Here is an 18,834-nt window from a genome sequence, read left to right on the forward strand (position 1 = left end):
TGATGAAGATGATGATGATGATGAGATTTGCTTATCTGAATGAGAATGATTTGACAAAATAGAAGTGGCTGGCTTGGGATTTGTGAGGATTCGCGGGGCTGAAGTGTTGTGTGCATTGTTTGCGATGGAAAGCGACTGGGGAAGTGACAAAGGCAAAAATGATGAATTTGAAGAAGATGATGATGAAGTTGAAGAAGAAGAGGAAGAAGGAGAAGGAGAAGGAGAAGGAGAAGGAGAAGGAGAAGGAGAAGGAGAAGGAGAAGTACCAGAAGAAGTCGACGATCTGCCGTGGAATCGCCGGACTTGGTATTCGCCCTGGCTCTCCTGAAGACGCGGGTCCAAGTAAAAAAGCATGGGGGGAGATGGAGAAGCCTGTGGTGAATGATCTGTTGAAGGAACGGAAGAAGAAGGTGATGATGATGTTGTTGTGGAAAATGATGAAGCTGATGATGATTCCTTCTTCGCAAAATCAGGTTGCTTTTCTGGCTTTTGTTCGTGTGTGATAATGCTTTTCTCAGCCTTCACAGGCTTTTTGCTTTGGCTTTCATCCTTCATTTTTTCCCCAGCACTTGCAACTTGTGATTTTCCACCAGAGTCGCTCCAATCCTGATTTGAAGGAGGAGGAAGAGAGTACCAATCAAGTAATGAGTTGCTATCATCTGAGAATAGCTCATTGTCTGGAGAACCATCATCAGAAGCTAATCATTAAAAACAATTGAATGAAAAAAATCAAAAAAATAAAATCGATTTCAAACCTTGCGCACTATCACTTTTGGAAACCGAATCAGTGCTTGCAGGTTTAGGCGAGGTATGTGCCTTATTGTCCGGTTTGTTTGACAATATCTTCCCTGATTCTTCTTCTGAAGAAAATTTGAGAATAGAACAGGATAACAAAATTAAAAATAAATTCAATCATCAAAACTTATTGAAGGCTCTCTCTTTTGTGACTTGGATTTTGGAGCTTGATTGTCCAATAAGCTTTTCTTTTCATTTGATTCTGATTGAAGAAGTTTGAGTTTCTTTGGATTCGGAAACAGAGTATTGTCGCGTTGCCCATCAGCACCACTTAGTGATTCAAGTTGGGGAATCACTTTGTGTTCACCTTTAGAGAGCCTTTTCCCATGAGCTGCATCCAATTTTGCATGATTACAAAAAATGAATTTTCACCGAAATGAAAAATGTTAGAACAACAAAAATCATATAAAAACAAAAATTATAAATATGAAATATTCATAGACATCATCGAACCATGTCCTCCTCGTTGAGAAAGCGGGCGAACTGACATTTTGGATCTTCTCAAAAAGTTATTATTCACCAAATCTCTGATTTGCAAATAAACAAGATATATTGTGAGCGATAAGTAATTATCTATTTATTTTAAAAGAAAAATAAAAATCACTTGGAGACAAAAATTAATTAATAACGGCTGAAGATCAATTTATTCTTTAATATTTTGAATGCCAATCGAGAGAACTGTTATCAGAGAAGGAGATCACTCCATTAAGCCCCAAACTGGAAAAAAAGTTACCGTTCATTATGTCGGAAAACTGTATGGAACAGAAACAGTGTTCGATTCAAGCAGAGCAAGAGGAAAGCCATTCCAATTCACCCTTGGAGCAGGTGAAGTGATCGCTGGCTGGGAACAAGGAGTTGCACTTATGTCAAAGGGAGAAATATCAACAATTGTTATTCCACCCGAACTTGGCTACGGCAAACGTGGAGCTCCCCCTGTGTTTGTATTTTGTTATTAGAAAATTCACAACAATTTTTATTGGTTATTTTTATTGAAATTTTATTATTAGAATTCCACCAAATTCCACACTTTCGTTTGAAATTGAATTGTTGGATTGCACTCCAAGAAAGAAGTAAATACATATTATTGACAAAATCTGCTTTGCTTGAATATAATGGAGTTCTAGAAATAATTGTTCATGAATTTTTGTAGCACATATCATGATTTTAACGAAAAACATTGCATTTATAGAATCTTGAGTTTTTTTCCCATCAATTGTAAATTAAAAATGTGCCGGAAACGATAGAAGTTGATTTTTCAAATTTTTTATCCACATATATCTAAAATAAGCATAAATGCAATCTGACGAACAAGAAATATTCCGCCCTATAGCTCCAGATTCCGATGATTTTGATGCTTTTGTTCAAACAACAATTAATGTTTTTATTTCCTTTTTGTTGAAATTTTCGAATTTATTTTTCACTTAAAAGGATGTTGAATCTTTTTCCTTGGGGAACTTTGAGCAAGAATTTGATATGGATGATGGAGATGAAAGTTTTTCTTTACCAAAAACTCAAGAGATGAAGAATTCATTTTTGAAGCCGAAATCCACAAATAATTCGAGGTTATTTCTTTTCTTTGCTCCAAAAAGAAAATTAAAGAGACATATTTTATAATAAACTTAGTTCTCAAGAACAATCTCGTCAAAAAGCACAATCTTTCTCACCACTTCAAATAAAACCAATTGAACCAAAGAATATGTTTTCGCAGCGAATTGTTACATTTGAAAAATTGAACTCGAATAAGAGCCCTTCTATAAGTCCATCAAGTTCATTAAAGCAGAATGCAGATGAAAATAAAACTTCTCGAAAATCAGAATTTCAATCTCCTCAACCAAGAGAATTTCGACTTATTGGTATGAACAATACATTGAATTAATAATAATATGATTAGACGTTCGAATGAAAATCCGATTTTATTGTAGGAAAACAATTTAATCAAAATTCTTCAGAAAAAAACAAGAAATTATTTCAGCCAAAGTCCATTTTTTCACAGAATAAGAAAGCAAGAACAGGTTTGTAACTTCATTTTTAATTCTGCCTATTCATTTCATTTGCACTCATTGCAGAAAGGATGTCAATGAAGTTGGAACCAGATGCCCTTTTAGGAGCAAGAAATCAGAGTGTTGAAACAGATTCACCTCAATCGCCTGCTTCTCCAATAAATCAAAGCATGGCTGGAAATGCTGATAGTTCAACGTATAATGAGGAAGGAAACATGGAGCATGATGAAGAAAGCGAAGAAAGTGAGGATGAAGCAGAAAAGCAGCAACCCAAAAATGAATTGTTTGCAAAAAATCCATCAATCTTTAAGGAAAATACAACACGAACAACAGAAAGAGTTATTAGACCTCACCTTTCTCAACCAAAAATAGCATCCCCCTTTTCATTTTCCACACACACTCCATTGCGAAAGATGTTTGTTCCTTCCTCTTCTCCGTTTAAGTCACTCACATTAGACAGAACGTCTCATCAATCAGGCATTCCATCTTCTTCTAAAAGCAAAGCAGAGACAAGCAAATCATCTATTGATACTTCAGCAAATGAAGCTGCAAGCGTGACTTCTGTAAGTTCCGTTACGCCTTTGACTCCATCTCCTTTGCCTCTTTCTATGCCCATTCGCGATGTATCAAGATCAGTTGAGTCTTCTTCGCTTTCTCTCTCTCATTCATCCTTGCCTTTGCCTTCTCCTTCTCCTCCTTTGGAAACTCTTCCAGATCCAATCGATTTCGAGACACAAATTCAGCTCTTTGAAGAGAAAGACATTAACATCAGGAATGCCCTCCAATCGATGCAGGAAGGGCTGAAGAAGACCGAAGAGATGCTGTCATCGCTGATGGAGCGTGCAATTGTGACGAATGCAGACATGTGCTTTCTGGACGATCCAGTGGAAAAACAGATGCTTTTGTCAATATGCACCAGCTGGGATCCAAATTGTGATCTTTCTTCTCTTTATGGTAATGTTGCAATAAAGGAGCCTTCACTCGTTGTAATTTAAGGAAATTAGCAATATTTCTTTTCCACGTCGACCACACTTTATTTTTTTCTTCACTGACAAATTTTGTTTCTGAATGCTTTGAGCATTATTTATTTTATTGTTACATTTTCCTTTCAAAACAAATTCTGAAAGGAAGAAAAGCAACAGCTGAAATGTTGTCAAAAGAACATAAAAACAAAATTTTCGAAAAAGTAATCAAAGAAATGGTAGGAAAAAAGGGAAGAAAGAATACGCTTTATAAAAAGAACTTCCGCTTCACGAAATGAAACAAAGCGGAATGTGACGTGAAATCAATGTGTATTGTGTGTTTATTCATTCATCAATTGTTAAAAGCGAAAGCGAAAGCAAAAGCAACAAAATCAATTAGCATCACTTCTAATTCTATTGTCTTCACCTTTTCCTTTGCCTTTGTTTTTGCTTTCAACTTAACCTTTTATCTTTCACTTTTGCTTAAATCATCTCATCATCCTCATCCTCATCCCAATCATCTGCATCCAAATTCCCCTTCATTCCATGCTGTCCTCCCAAAGAAGACGACGACTTGAACTGTGAATCACCCCCAGCTTTCCTCTGCTGCTTCTCCAGCAGCTTCTTCTCAAACAGCTCTGGCAGGTCTTTGTACCGCGGGTCGATGTCCAGATCTGAATCGCTGTCGTCAAACGACACTGCTTCTCCTTTCTTCCTCATCTCCTCCTTCATCTTCCTCCTGTCCTCTTTCTCCTGCTGCTTCCTCTTCTCCGCCTCTTCTCTCTTCGTCTGGTCTTCGCTCAGCTTCCTCTGCAGATACTCAGCTTTCATTCTGTTTCCTCTGTGCTTCGCTGAACCCAGCGCCGACGAACTGGCTGTGCCTGGGCGCGACCTCTGCTGCAGCGGTGGGACGGTTGCTGTTGTGGCAGAGGCAGACAACGAGCCAGAGGAGCTGTCAAACCTTCCTTCACTTGCTCCTCCTCCTTCTCCGCCTTCTTCTTCCTCTTCTTTCCGCTCAGCCATCTCGTCGCTACCGTCTGCGCCGTCATCTTTCGTTCCGCTGATAAACTCCCACTCTTCAGGCAGAACAGGCTCTCCATATGGAAGCCCCTTCTCGAAGTAGACAGAGAAAAGCGAGGAGAAATCTGCAAAGTCAAAACGACCGTTGTGGTTGAGGTCAGGCGCATTCATAAGGAATTCGATGTCTTCCTGAATTTGACATAAGGTGGGTGAGTGGGAGAGAGAGGAGGGGATGTTATAAAATATCATTGATTTAACAACGTTAATTGAAAATGCAGAGAAATAATATTTAAAGAAATTAATTATTTCATTCAAAAAAAAAAAAAAATTGAACAAAACCTCATCCAATTCTTCGTCTGGAAAGGCTCTTTTGAAAATAGCTACCATGTCATCTTCTGTAATTTGATCGTCAAGCTTTCTTTTTTTGCCTTTGTTTGCAACATTTTCCTTTTCATTTGCTCTTTCTTTCTCTTTCATTCGATCTTCCTCTTCAAGTCCAATTTTTTTATTTTCTTTTTCTTGTTTTTCTTCATCATCCAGCCATTCATCATCATCTTCATCGTCTGTTTCATCTGGAGATTTTTGTTGATCTCCAAGTTTTTCCATTTTTTTTCCTTTTCCATCATTTAAACCTAAATCTTTCTTTATCGAATTTTGGCGTCCTTTTTCACCAAATTTTCCCCGTGAAGTGAAAGAAGCTGCAACAGGAGCTCCTGTAACCAACTGAGAAAGAGGGTCATGACGAGGTCCTTTAAAAAGCTGAAAAGCAAATGATTTGTGTTTAAAAGCAAAAATTCGTTTATCATACGTTGAATGCTTCTTTCAAGCAATCAAATGATCCGGATTCGTAATATTTCATCTGGTTAATAAGCTGCTCCAACGTTATTGTCTCTGTGTCGCCCAATATATCTGAATATTGAGACCAAGCAGTTGGTTTTAAACTTTTGATAACTCGCTCAAGATCAGCTTTGGTTATAAAACCTTTCATAAAAATATAATCAAAATTAAGAGTGATACAGATGTTATAAAAATCTTTATTATGAAAAAAAACCTTTGCCTTGAGAAAGATAATCGAATGCAACTCGTATTTCATCTTCATTAACAACAACTGGACGTGTGCTACCCGTAAGATGAGGAGGAAAATGTTTCGTCCCGGGCTGGACGATGGGCGTTGGTTTCATTGTCATTGTGTATGAAAGTTTTTTTCACTAAATACACAAACAGTTTGTGCAAGATTATGGTAGAACAACCTTTACAAAAATTTTCTTGAAAATGCGAATCTGATTATTGCGAAATTCTGAATATTCGTTCGATGTTCGAGCAGGAAAAATAACGAGAGTTGGTAGCAATCCAAAATTACTTTGAAAAAAGTATATAGCTTAAAGATTATCTCTTTCGTACTCTATTTCCTTCGATTTTGAATGTCTCAGTCAACCTCGAATTCAACTCTTCCAAGCACTTTACAACAAATTCCTACTGATGGAGACGATGGATCGACTTGTGGATTTCATAAAATGAAAAAATCAGATTTTTGCACCATTTGTCAACTCTCTGATGAAGGAGAATTTACTATATTGCCATGTGGACATTCCTTCCATCATTTATGGTTTAACTTATTGATTTCTATGTTAATTTTATTTATATATTTAACTTATTATCTTGTATAGTTTCATTCAATGGCTTCATTTTAACAAAAGAAGATGGTTTGCTCATTTTTTCCCAATCCTTTGAAATATTTCGAAATTTATTGTGTTTTCTTGATTGTTTAAAATCACTTAATTAAAGTCCTAATTGCAATGTTGAATTTCCACTTGAGCCTTGCAAAGATATAATGTGGTCAATTCGAAACATTGCTCTTTCTTGTGTTCCAACGGCTGAAGGAGCAAAAATTAGAACCCATGGATGGTACAACATCCAACTTCAAGTAATACCTCCACCGAATGTTATAGTCAATCAAGTGAAATACGTTTTCCATCCTGCATTCAACATTTCCAAGTTGATCATGAAGAGGGAGCCTTATGATCTTCTTGTTAAACTGTGCTCTTCAAATGTATATGTGCTCATCGAAATTATATTTAATGGCAATCAAGTCTTCACTATCGCCCACAAGCTCGAAAAGGAAGTCTGCACGCGCCACTACTTCCACAAGGAATTTAACGGGCTATCAATTGACCAGCTCATGCAGCAAGCAGAGCAGGCAAAAGCTGCTTTGAAGAAACCGCTGCAGTCGCAGCTGATCACTTTGACGAATCCGCCTCCTCAGACAAGCCAGTCGCCGTCGAATTCGTCCGCAGCTTCGAATCCTGAGGCTGCCATCTCTTCGTTTCTGGCGACGTGCGATTTGTCGAAGATTCAGTCGATGGACCCGTCGGAGATTGTGGGGACGGTATGAAAATGGGGAAAAAAACATTTTTTTTTTTTTTTTTTTTTTTTATTTGAGTTTTAAAATATTTCATTATATTTATTCATTATTATTATTTATTTGATTTATTAATGAATTAATTTTTTTGTTCATTCATTCATTCTTCTGAATCATTGTAATTATTTGTTCAATGAATTTAAATCTATTCCTGCATGTATATCAAATGTTTCATTATACGTTATTCAATAGAACATTGACGTCAGCAAGCATTTCTCTAATCTACTGTCTTTGTATCACCGACCTGCGGATTATTATGCGTCTCCTGTCCCATCTTCTGCTTCGTCTCATTCAGGTTTGCTTTTATTTTAAAAGAAAAATAATTTTTTATTTTTATTGTTTTTCATTATTTTAATTAAAAAAATAATATTTTATTTGATTTTATTTGATTTTCATTATTTTTATCACATTTATCAATTTGATAATTTATTATTTTATTTTATTTATTTATTTATTTGACCTTTGTGCATTTTTTGAATGATTAATTCTGAATATTCTCTAACAGGACAATCGGATTCTGCAACATCACCAAATGGAAAAGAAAAAGAAGGTTTCGAATTAATTTTTTATGTTTTATTTCAGTTTTAATTGTTTTCTTAAATTTGTTTCTCTTCATTCATTTCAACAATTCTTAATGGCAAACTTATCTTTAATTTCTTCTTCTCTTCTTTAATTCTTTCTTTCTCCTTTTCTCTTTCTTCTTTCTTCTTCTTCCCCACTTTGTCACATTCCTTAAAACTCCTTCTCCAAATCCATTCTTTCTTTTTCTTTTTCCTCTCTCTCTCTCTCTCTTTCTCTTTCTCACTCTCTCTTTCTCTTTCTCTCTCTCTTTCTCTTTCTCTCTCTCTCTCTCTTTCTCTCTCTTTCTCTTTCTCTCTTTCTCTCTCTCTCTCTTTCTTTCTTTCTTTCTTTCATTCTTTCATTCTTTCTTTCTCCTTCCCTTTCTCTCTCAGAACCTCATCATTATCCTCTCAATGTCACCCCTGGAACCCCTCTTGTTCCCCCTTATCGCAGCCACCCTCTCAACCAGTCTGCCACTTCACCTTCTTCTGCCTCTAATACTTCTTTGAATTCTTCTTCTTCTTCTTCTTCCTTAAATTCTTCTTCTTCTGCCTCTTCTTCTTCGTCGACATCTTCCTCTTCTCCTTCTCCTTCTCCTGTTGGTGCGTTATCTCCAACATCTGATTCTAGGATTTCTCCAAGTTCTTCATCATCATCTTTTTCTTCTTCTTCCTCTTCTTCTTCTTCTTCTTCTTCTTCCTCTTCCTCTTCTTCCTCTTCTCTTTCTCCTCAGCAGCGCAGTTCTTCCTTTGCCTCTGTGTCTGCCTCTGCCTCTTCGCCTCATCCTTCTCCGCCTTCCATCACACGCAGCAGATCTTCCAGACAGTCGCTTTCAATAAACAGAGGAAATAACTCGGTTAATTCAACAAATTCGGCAAATTCATTAAATTCTTCTTCCTCCTCCTCATTTTCTGCATCTTCTCCTTCATCATCATCATCATCGTTATCAACAACAACACCTTCTTCTTCTTCTTCTTCTTCTTCTTCTTCTTCCCATTCAACCCATGCTCCTCCTCCACCACCACCTCCTCCTCGTTCCTCTTCTTCCTCTTCTTCTTCCTCTTCCTCTTCTCTTTCTTCCTCTCATTCTTCTCAATCGTCTTCTTCTTCCTCTTCTTCTCATTCTTCTTCTTCTCCCCGTCGTTCTTCTTCTTCTTCTTCTTCTTCAAATCATCGCCCTCTTCGCTCCAGAAGCTCTCACAATCCACATAATTCTCACAATTCTCGTGTTTCTCGTGTTTCTCATTCATTTGTTGATCCGGGTGCTTCTCTCATTCCCCCAGACATCATTTTGGATGGCGTCGACTTGAACGACGAAGAAGTGCAGATGGTGTTGAGCGCAGTGGTTGCTCATGATAACATGCTGATGATGCAAGAAGAGGAGGAAGAGGAAGAGGAGGAAGAAGGAGAAGGAGATGGAGATGGAGAAGAGGAAGGAGAGGATGAAGAAAGAGGAGAAGATGCTGATCTGATTGATATTCTTAATGATGGAGAAATGGAAGTGACGAATCGAAGGGAAGAGATGAATGGAATGGAGATGGAAGAACACGAAGAGGGAAAAGTGGAAGAAAAAGAAAGAGAAGAAGAGAAGGAAGAGGAAGGAAGGATGGAAGCAGAAGGGTTTTCAGCAAGTTTTGTGTCAAATGGAAGCAACCGGATGGTTCATGATGAAGAAGAAGAAGAAAATGTTGTTGATGATGATGGTGATGAAGCAGAGGAAGACAATAGCAGTGCTATGGATGTTGAGCAGAGTGGAGATAATCGCATTGGAAGTGGAAATGGAAGGAATGTGATGGCATCGTCATCATCATCATTTAATTCTTCCTCTTCTTCTTCGTCATCAACCTCACATCTTTCCCATTCATCTGCTTTTGGAACAGACACAGTTTCGTCGCATATACCAAACTCACGCACAGGAAATAATTCTCGTTCGAATATGGACGTGGAGACACATGCAACATCAGCAGCTTGAGTCAAAATGATAAAAAAAACAAAAAATATTTTTTTGGGTTTTGTTTAAAATACTTTTTATTTGGTAATGTTCCCGTTTTCCCCTCAAAAATGAAAAGAAAAAGAATTAATTTTTTAATCTTATTTTTCTTTTTGTGGTCTTGCTGTTTTTCAGGCATATGGTTTATTTTATTGTGATTGGTTGGATTTGCAATCATTATTGAATTTTTTGAATTTTTAATTATATTTTTTTGAGTCTCTGTTATCGAAGCAGTCTAAGCATTGATGTTTGAATCCATTCAATTCGGATAGTATTGCTCACTTGATGTGCACCCTTCTTTTTGTTTGTTTTGTGAAGGGTGTACAACTTTTAAACAAAAAAACAAAGACAGTTATTGTTTCTATCATTTCAAATCAAATGGCAGATGAAAGAGATGAAGGAACAGTTTGAAAAACACAAAAATAAACGTGTTAATGTGTTGAGTCAAACTTATTGAATTGATGAAATGATTAACAAAAAACAAAACAAGCATGAATGTTGCACAATTAGATGAATTCATTCAAGATTGAATAAACAAGTGTTGCAAGAAGTTCATGATGCAAGTTTAGCGTGCATGATCAGTTAACAATCACTTGTTATTCAATTTCTCAGCTAATTTTTCAGCGTTCAACGGGAAACAACAACAATTTGAAATGTGAAAGAAGAAATCTGAAACGAAAGGGGGAAAAAAAAGATATTGTAAATTGAAAAGAGAAAAAAAATGACTCATATCAAGTCATCGTCTTCATCAAGCGATGCTATTCTCCTCAAGTTCTTCCTCTTCGGTGGTATCTCATCTTCTTTCTTGCTATTTTCCTCTGTCTTCAGCACTTCATCCAATCTTCCTTCGAGCTCAGCCAAAAGCAAATCCGGCTGCTGTGAAGCACCATCATCATCCCCTTCTTCTGCGTTTCCTTTTGCATTTCTCCTCTTCTTCTCCGCTTCTCTCTCTCTTTCTTCTTCCTCCTGCTGTCTTCGGAAATCGTCTTCCATCTCAAGCAGCGCCTGCCTCCTCCTCCGTTTCCGCTCTTCGTGACTAAGTACTTGCTCTTTATCTCCAGTAGAGTTTTGTTCTTTTGCATTTTTGCTTCCAGATGCTGATTCTCCCTTTGCTCCTTCTGTTGCTCCTTCTCCTTTCAGTTTTCCCTGGCTTTGCTTGGTAAGTGCTGTGGTTTCTTCCTGTTTCTTTTTCTGCAGCAATTTGAAACGGTTTATTCGTGATGCTTGTTTGCTTCCTTCTCCTTCTGTTGGCTGGTATGTCGAATCGGATGCAGTTTTTTTGCTGTCGTTTTCTTTCGCTGGCTCATCTGCTGCTTTCTTCATTCTCGACATGAACAACGTGAAAACATCTCCTTCATCGTTGTCTCCATTTGTTTGATTTGAATTGCCACTGCTGATGCTGTTATGTGCATTTGCTTCATGCAACGCTTCCAATTGTGCTTGTAACGCTTCTTCTTCATCAAGATTCTCTAATTGCTCTTCTTCTTCTTCTTCTTCTTCATGTTTCTCTTCTTCTTTCTCACTTTTCTGCTGTTTGTTGTTGTGCTTTTCTTTGCTAATACCATCCTTTTCCATCAATTCCACTTTACCAGTTTCATCGAATTCAATTTCCTCTTCTTCATTCTTCGGTTTTCCTAATGTCTTCTTCACTTTCTCGCCAAGTGGATCGTCAATGTCAATATCTGATTCTTCTTCATCCAGCTCGTCTTCCATAGGCTCGTCATTCGAAATGTGCCGATTCCGCGATATCGTCGACAGCCGGCTTGATATGTTAATGAGTGAATTCTGCTCCGCGTAATTATTTTTTTGTTTGTAGCAATAAAAAGAGAAATTTGACAAAGGGAACAAAAGGTATTTCAAAAAAAAGAAAAGAAAAGAAAAGAAAAGAAAATCATTGCCAATGAGGGTGATTATGAAATTAAACAAACTCTGATTAAGTCATCAGTGTGAAATGCATCCAACTTTCCCAGAAATGTCGCGAACGTAAATGAAGGTGCAACTGATTGGCTCCATAAATAATAAATATTTAACAAGTCAACAATGTATTTCAGCTGATAAAACAGTTTTGAAAAAAATGAAAAAAAATGAAAATCAACACAAAATAAAATCCATACTTCTCCGCCCTCTGAACAAACAAGATTTGCTGATGTTATTGAAGACATAAGAGCTTCTAGCCCAATTGTTTTCGATGCAATTGCCTCTGGATATATTTTTTTTCTCAGTATCGTTGGAATTTTTCCAAGATAAATTTCATTCTCTGGATTTCCGCTTGTCTGAATCAATCCAGATAGCGCAGATTTGTTCTTGTCGGACTTGTGCTTTTCAGGCTTTGAAGGATCATATTCTTCACTGCTGTCATCCAAGTCGAACGAATCTTCTTCATCTTCTTCGTTTTTGTTATCTTTTTCCTCGATTGTTTGTGATGATTTTTCGTCTTTTTGCTTAGAGGGACGTAGTTGGTTGAACAGTGATGGCTTCTTCTGAGAGGAAAATGCTGATGACTCAGGAAGACCCAATTTCTCTCGCTCTTTCTGAACGCGCTTTTCTAGTCGCGCTTGTTCCACAGCATTTGTTAGCTCTATGAGGTGCCTTGATTCGTTTCTCATCCAATTTGTTGATGCATCGGCTGTCGTGCTTGTAAACACAGTATCCTTTTTTGCTGAAGGAAGTTTTCCTTTGAGCCTTGATGCGCGAGAATTTCGTAAAACTGAAAACTTAGATTGTGCTGAAACGAAAGGTCTTCGTTCTGTGCCTCTGCTGAATCCTCTTCCCCAATTTTGCCCAAATTGAGACATTTTCAAAAAAATAAAAAAATTAATTATATGTCAAGCAAATGTTTATTTCTCTCGAATAGTTAATGCTTTATAATGTTAAAATGAAATGCGAACCTTTTCTGTATTCAATTGCAGAAAGAGCAAATGCACATGATTTGATAAGATATAAACAAGTCTCCCAAATGATTGATAAAAGAATGAATATTAATCTTTCAAAATTTTCCAAATGCAAATTAACTTTCATAAAATTTTAACAAAAAAAAATTGGCAGGGACTTGACTTTTCAAGCAATCAATACAGTTCCCAAAGAAATCTGTATTCCTTTGCATAAACATTTAACAGTATAAATATGAACATGTTGATAAAAAATAAAAAAAGGAAATAAAGATAAGGAGAAAAATAGATCGAAAGAAAGCTATTCTGTCATAGCGATAAAAATAAACAAATTTCAAATTCAAAAAGCATCAAACAATGAAAAATACATATGGGACAAAATATTGCACTTCATGCTTTTTCACAGAAAAATTATGCACTTTTTATTGACTTTTTAATATCCATAAACACAACAAAATTGGGTCCATTTTTTTAAACATTTGTTATATGTTGGAGAACTTTATGTTTTGATTGCAACGATGCCTATTTACGGATCAGAAAATCAAATTTATTTTGAAATTTGAGAAAGAGAAATAAAGTTATGAGCGAAACAATTTTTTCATGCTTTGTGCATAAAAAGCTTGAAAGTCCGTATTTTCCCCCATATAGACAGGGACAAAACCCGGGACATTTTGTGCAGTTTTCGTGAACTTTAAAAACTCTTTGATTAGTTATAATATTCACCTTTTAAATATAATTATTTTTTCTAAAAAAAGAAAGGAACACGCAAGAGTAATTTGTTTTATATTCCTCAATGATATGATAGAAAAGAAGTTTGACATCAAAAGAGGAACAGAAAAAAATAATAGTTCAAAATTGAAAGAAATATAAGTTCTCATAAAAAAGAAATAATTTGCACCTCATCAAAAGAATTATGAACCAAAAACAAAAGCTGAACCCCATTTGCTTTCTGTAGTTTTCTTTCTTTTTCTTTTCTCGCTTGGAAACAGTATCTCTTCTTCCAAAGCGTTTGATAGTATTTCTGGATATTTTGTTGTGTCTGATATTTTGATAGAAACCTCTTCACGAAATATAGGTTTCTTTCTTTGATTTCGAAAGTTGATGCTTTCATCAGGAAAAGAAATGTCAGTGCTTGAGTGAATAATAACAGATGACTCCTTTTCACAAGATTTTGAGACTTCTTGTTGAGTGTCAGAGTGAATCGTTGTTATTATTTTCTTTTTTTCTAATTGAACTGAATAGTTTTTGTAAAAAGTGTCTCCAGTGATTAGTTTCATACTGATATTATTGGCAAACCCTGAGCAACTTAATAAATTCACGTTTTCGGTTTTTTCTGAGATTTTTTGAATACACTGATAGACTTCAGATGGATCGAATGGATGAATTCCACAAGCTTCAAATGACTTTCTCACAATTCTCGGAGATAGAGAGTCGCAGACAGCTTCTGAAACAGCTGGAATCAATGCTTTTCTGTACGAAGAAATTGATGAATCAGAAGGGATCAAAAATGCACGTTTCAAGCTGTTTTTAAATTGCGCAAAAACGAACATATCCAAAGGTTGCGTTAGGGGAGTTGTGTGGGACGGAAGAATTAGAAGATGGATGTTGTTTTTCCTTCACCAAGCAATAACAGGTTGGCAAAGTCGAGAAGAATGACCATCGAGAATGATTAATACGTAAGAAGATGGCCCGTGTAGTTCTACTCTTTTCTCATTTATTTTTGGTAAAAATTCTTCGATCATAATTTTTTCAAAATCATTCTTGCTCATCCAGCCAGTCCCGTTTGCAATGCAGTTTATTCGATGGGACTTTAAAACCTTCAAATCTTCAGACAGCTTCTGAGACGGTCACAGCATCACAGGATCCAGTGATGTTCCATCAGCAAAAATTGAAAAAAATAATGTCGTATTTTTTCTTCGCTGGACTTCTGGCAAGAGAGCATGCTGAGTTTCTTTAGTGACTACGATTTCATCTTCTGACTGTTTCATAGTAACTCCGGTCTCATCCATATTGATTATCAAATCTGAAGAAATATGATAATCATCAATAACATTTTTTAATAGACTGAACCAATTTCTCATATTTTCGATGTTTGAAGCTTTTTGTCGATGCATGTCTATGGATGTTGGTTTTATCAGTTTCAACAATCCGCTTTTATTTATAAACCTGCGAGCCCATTTTGTGTTAATTTTGTGACACTTCAAAGATGGAGCGCTTTTCTAATTTTTTTTCATCATAACGTCTTCTGCCTATCAAAAAAATACAAAGTTAAAAAATCATTATCGAAATAAAACACACGTATTTTATGATATCCGAAACTGTCAATTTGTTGGAAGAAGATATTTGAGCTCTTGCGCAGTCTTCAATTTCCTCATTTTCTTCTTTATTGAATAACCCTGGTCCACCTGAGCAGTGAGGATCTCTCTCAGCTTTTATTGATGCAACATGCCTGTAGATGGATGAATGAGATATGATTTCTGCTTTAACCAAATCTGAAGGTTTGATTTTATATTGTTTAAAAAGATAATCAACTTTTTCTGCTTTTGAAGTGAGCCTGCGAAACTCTGCCGATGCTTTGATAGTAGATAATTTATTGGAAGAGAAAGAAGATGACATGTGAGTATCTTTAATTTGATTTATGGAAACTCGATCATGCAATTTGATTAAAGTTCTTTTTTAAAGAAGCAAATATTTTCGAAAGTGACAAAGGATTTAATCAGGATAATATATTGTGTGTCAATTATTAATTTGTTATTGTTCAAAATAAACAATTATGAAATTTGTTCTCGACTGCAATGTCCCGGGTTTTGTCCCTGTCTATATTTTCTTCAATGAAGCCACACAAAAAAAAAGATTTATCATGAAGAATTCTTTGTTTGTTGATTTTTGACAATGCCTTTTTTAATAATTTTAAATAAATCTCACAATTCACAAATGGATTATATTTGTAGGTTTCTCATTTTTAAGATATGTGATTTTTTTTTCGAAAAAAGTTAATCAACGATCTGGACAGCCATAACAACAAACTTGAGTTGTTGAATCACTATTCCTCTTTGTCATATCCAGCCAAAAATACAAATACCGAAAAAGATGGTGTGAACTATATAATTAAAAATGGTTGTTTAAGGTTTTTATTTGAATCAAATTATTATCTTCAAATATATACGAATTTGATATGAATGATAAACTTGTGCTGCTTTCTTGCTGAAATGCATTTTAAAAAATGCAGATAACGAACAACTCAAATATAATCACAGGTTTGAATAAGTTGCTGATTTGAAGACATGGTTGTTGCATCTCTGCTTTTAATTTTATAAATTCAGAATTTCTTGTTGAACTGGAAAATATGGTTGAAGACGATCAGAAACAGAGAATCAAGGAAATGAACGGAATTATGGATAATATGAACGAAGATGAATTTAAATCCGTTTTCACAAAAGAACTTTTTGATTCAATGTACAAAATGATTGAAGATGAGAAACTTTCAATGGATAATGCAATTTTGTTGCTAAAGCGTGTTGGATATTGCAAAGTGTTGAAAGAAGCATGCTGTCTGGGTTTTGAAGAATCTTCTTTGGACCAAAGATTTAAAAAGATGATTGTTGTCGAATATGAGAAGAAAGAAGAAAAGGATGAAAAACTCTTTGTTGATCTTTGTGAATGCTATCTGATGCTTAACGATCGGTTTTTTTTGGAATTGCTTCTAATCTGTGTGACTTGTCTTTTGAAAGTTGCATCTAATAAAGAGGAAAACGAAGAAACACGAAAAGAAGTGGAAATGGCTTTTCTAGCTTTGACTGGCATTGGGTGTTGGGGGGTTTGAAACTTCTTTGTGTTTCTTTGTTTTCCTTTTGAATTGGAATGCAATTTCTAAAATAGAAGATAGGAAAAAAACTTTATCTGAATAAGTTGATAGATATCATCAAATATCAACAGATGCATCGAAATTTAAGTCCATTTGCTTGTGAATCGGCTTGGAAGTTTTTGATTAATAGAATGTGCTTCGACAGAAAATTGGAAAGAGCAGTTGTGAAAGAGCTGCATTTTGCTAGGGAAGCAGCAAATGAGCTTGAAGAATTATCGAAATGTGTGGATTGGAAGAAGAAAAAAGAGGAAATGAGCAGAGAAGAAACGAAAGAAGATAATATGATAAAGAGATGGATACAAACATTGACGTCTTTTTTTTCCTTTTGCCAAACGTGGAATGAAGAGAATTCTAACCTAATTGTGATTGTTGTTCGAGTGTTCAGAGAGGCAAAGGAAAATCGAAAGGAAATTAGTTTGTTGTGCATTCAATCTTTAAGAAAAGCTTCGGAAAACAACGCAGTGGAAGTTGATGATTTGTTGAAAGGTGAAGCAATTGATGCTATCATGGAGGAGAATTTCCGATCAACGTTGAATGACGAAATCACTAGTGAAATCTTGAAATTTTTTCAAATGATTTCAAGTCGATTGAAAGAAAAGGGGAAAGGAAAAATGGAAGAAGCGAAAAGAAAAACAACTAAAAGGGAGATATTTGACAATTTGGAAGAAGAAGGATATGAAGATATCATCACTAGCTTTCATGATATGCTCACATTTTCGGGTGTGGATTTGAATGCTCAATATGAGAAAATTCAACAGATTTTTTTTGTGAATGTTTGATAAAATGAGATGTTTAGAATTTTGCAAACTCAAAATTTTTATTTATTTTTCATTCAGTATCATATCACATTCAACAAACGTAAAGTTTGTTTCATTTCTTTTTCTTTTTCATTTCTTTGAAATTCTGTAAAGCAAAAAAATTATGAAATGCAAACATTCATTATCTTCTTTTCTTTGGGAAAAAAAATTATCTCTGAATATCCCATCTATTCGCAAGTTTCAAGAATTAATGATATTTTCTTTCTTGTTCGTTGTGTTCAGTCACCTCTTCTTTGATTTTTTTGAAACGCAAATGTTTTAACTGAACTGATGTAGTGAATGAAACAACAGAAACACAAAAAGGGTGTTCATGGGAAGTGAATGAATGTGAAAAAAAAGAAGAAGCCATCTTTTGATGGTCAATGAGTCAATTCCTGATCCTCAATCATATCTTCATTCTTTATCAAATCTCCTCTTCCTCCCTTGATTGGGTGTGTTTTTCATTCAATTTTTCTCTTTCATTTTATTGGCATTCCTTTTCAGTTTCCAATTTTTCTTTCCAAATCATCAAGAAACATTTACAGTCAATTGCAAATGAGCCAGAAGAAAAGAATTCTTGAATTCCGTGGTTGGAGTGAATGCTTATTCTTTTCTCGCAGTTGGCAGAATTTCAGCCAATTCAGATGCAGACACCTCACCAACAGATGTGCTGTTTTCTTTCCAGGCTTCCTTTTCGGTGCTTTTCATCTGTTTCATCTTTTGGCTTTGTGAGGTGAGTTGAAAGTTGATCTTTCAGACTCTCAGAAGAAGTCTCGAATCGATGCGTGAAATGGAATAGGATGGTTCACCCTGAGAAGGAAAAGACGATAAGAGTGAAACAGAAGAAGAAAATGAAGATGGATTGATTGATGAAATGAAAACTGATGTTGTGGAAGTGAATAATTGTTTGAGTGAGATTGAAGCAGAAGCAGAAGGCGATCATGAGAAGACTGACGGAAAAGAATGAATATTCTGCAATTTTATGTTAAGTATTCTTATTGTCCAACCAAAAAAAGCTGCTTTTGAAAGATATCTTTTTTTCTCTCTTCTCCTCTTCTTTTTCTCTTTTATCATTAATTGTTTATTTTTGCAATCTGTCTCTTCTGAATCTCTATTTCCATTCCATTCTTCTTCTGCTTTTCTGAAACTTCAACAGAACGAACAGAATTGAAAAGAATATTCTTTTAATGGACGCACAAAAAAATCTTCATATGTTGTAACCAAATTATCATCTCCAAACATCTCATTAACATTGGACAGCTGAAATTTGAGAATGTTATCTTCGTATCCTTCTTCTTCCATCTTTTAAAATATTTTTCTTTTCATTTCATTTCTTTTCGCTTCTTCTATTTTATCATCCTCTTCTTTCAATCCACTTGATCATGCTACAAAAAATACCAAGCAACCGCATGTCATTTCGTCATCAAGTGTTATTTGCTGAATCTCCTCCAAAAACACATCAACAGCTCCACTTTTCAGCAATCTATCAATTTGAATATTTCCTTTTCCCACCAAAGTTTGTATATATTGAATGCAC

The 18,834-nt window shown here is 35.5% G+C and overlaps 7 protein-coding genes across 7 annotated transcripts in view; 4 read left to right on the forward strand and 3 right to left on the reverse strand.

Moving 5' to 3' along the window:
* MONOS_7021fu7022 (uncharacterized protein) overlaps positions 1-1,285 on the reverse strand; it is a gene marked incomplete at its 5' end in the record, with an annotated part of 10,288 nt that extends 9,003 nt beyond the window's left edge. The window contains 4 exons of the mRNA XM_067877314.1: positions 1-698; positions 756-860; positions 923-1,126; positions 1,249-1,285. The exon at positions 1-698 is cut by the window's left edge and continues 9,003 nt beyond it. Coding sequence (XP_067721214.1) covers positions 1-698; positions 756-860; positions 923-1,126; positions 1,249-1,285 — 1,044 coding nt within the window. The remainder of the gene's footprint in view (positions 699-755; positions 861-922; positions 1,127-1,248) is intronic.
* A 145-nt stretch (positions 1,286-1,430) lies between these two features.
* On the forward strand, positions 1,431-1,992 carry MONOS_7020 (putative FKBP-type peptidyl-prolyl cis-trans isomerase). Its single transcript, XM_067877313.1, has 2 exons — positions 1,431-1,732; positions 1,803-1,992. The coding sequence occupies exons 1-2, from the start codon at positions 1,458-1,460 to the stop codon at positions 1,867-1,869; spliced, it is 342 nt and encodes a 113-aa protein (XP_067721215.1). The 5' UTR covers positions 1,431-1,457; the 3' UTR covers positions 1,870-1,992.
* A 14-nt stretch (positions 1,993-2,006) lies between these two features.
* On the forward strand, positions 2,007-3,955 carry MONOS_7019 (uncharacterized protein). The gene is made up of 5 exons (XM_067877311.1): positions 2,007-2,172; positions 2,224-2,357; positions 2,419-2,648; positions 2,718-2,807; positions 2,862-3,955. Exons 1-5 carry the CDS (start codon positions 2,089-2,091, stop codon positions 3,788-3,790), a joined length of 1,467 nt encoding a protein of 488 aa, XP_067721216.1. The 5' UTR covers positions 2,007-2,088; the 3' UTR covers positions 3,791-3,955.
* MONOS_7018 (uncharacterized protein) lies at positions 3,857-6,009 on the reverse strand. The gene is made up of 4 exons (XM_067877310.1): positions 5,829-6,009; positions 5,586-5,758; positions 5,117-5,536; positions 3,857-4,966 (listed from the first exon to the last, which is right to left on the reverse strand). Exons 1-4 carry the CDS (start codon positions 5,962-5,964, stop codon positions 4,241-4,243), a joined length of 1,455 nt encoding a protein of 484 aa, XP_067721217.1. The 5' UTR covers positions 5,965-6,009; the 3' UTR covers positions 3,857-4,240.
* A 189-nt stretch (positions 6,010-6,198) lies between these two features.
* On the forward strand, positions 6,199-10,121 carry MONOS_7017 (putative Ribonuclease; the record flags this gene model as incomplete). Its single annotated transcript, XM_067877309.1, has 6 exons — positions 6,199-6,383; positions 6,445-6,480; positions 6,563-7,163; positions 7,389-7,491; positions 7,702-7,746; positions 8,150-10,121. The coding sequence occupies 6 exons, from the start codon at positions 6,199-6,201 to the stop codon at positions 9,727-9,729; spliced, it is 2,550 nt and encodes an 849-aa protein (XP_067721218.1). The 3' UTR covers positions 9,730-10,121.
* A 352-nt stretch (positions 10,122-10,473) lies between these two features.
* Positions 10,474-12,542, reverse strand: MONOS_7016 (uncharacterized protein; the record flags this gene model as incomplete). Its single annotated transcript, XM_067877308.1, has 3 exons — positions 10,474-11,532; positions 11,676-11,798; positions 11,862-12,542. The coding sequence occupies 3 exons, from the start codon at positions 12,540-12,542 to the stop codon at positions 10,474-10,476; spliced, it is 1,863 nt and encodes a 620-aa protein (XP_067721219.1).
* Positions 12,543-15,981: 3,439 nt separating this feature from the next.
* Positions 15,982-16,543, forward strand: MONOS_18141 (uncharacterized protein; the record flags this gene model as incomplete). Its single annotated transcript, XM_067871131.1, has 3 exons — positions 15,982-16,319; positions 16,427-16,452; positions 16,515-16,543. 3 exons carry the CDS (start codon positions 15,982-15,984, stop codon positions 16,541-16,543), a joined length of 393 nt encoding a protein of 130 aa, XP_067721220.1.
* Positions 16,544-18,834: the final 2,291 nt, after the last annotated feature.

This window comes from Monocercomonoides exilis (genome assembly GCF_001643675.1).
Source record: "Monocercomonoides exilis strain PA203 chromosome Unknown scaffold48-729018, whole genome shotgun sequence".
NCBI classification, from domain to species: domain Eukaryota; phylum Preaxostyla; order Oxymonadida; family Polymastigidae; genus Monocercomonoides; species Monocercomonoides exilis.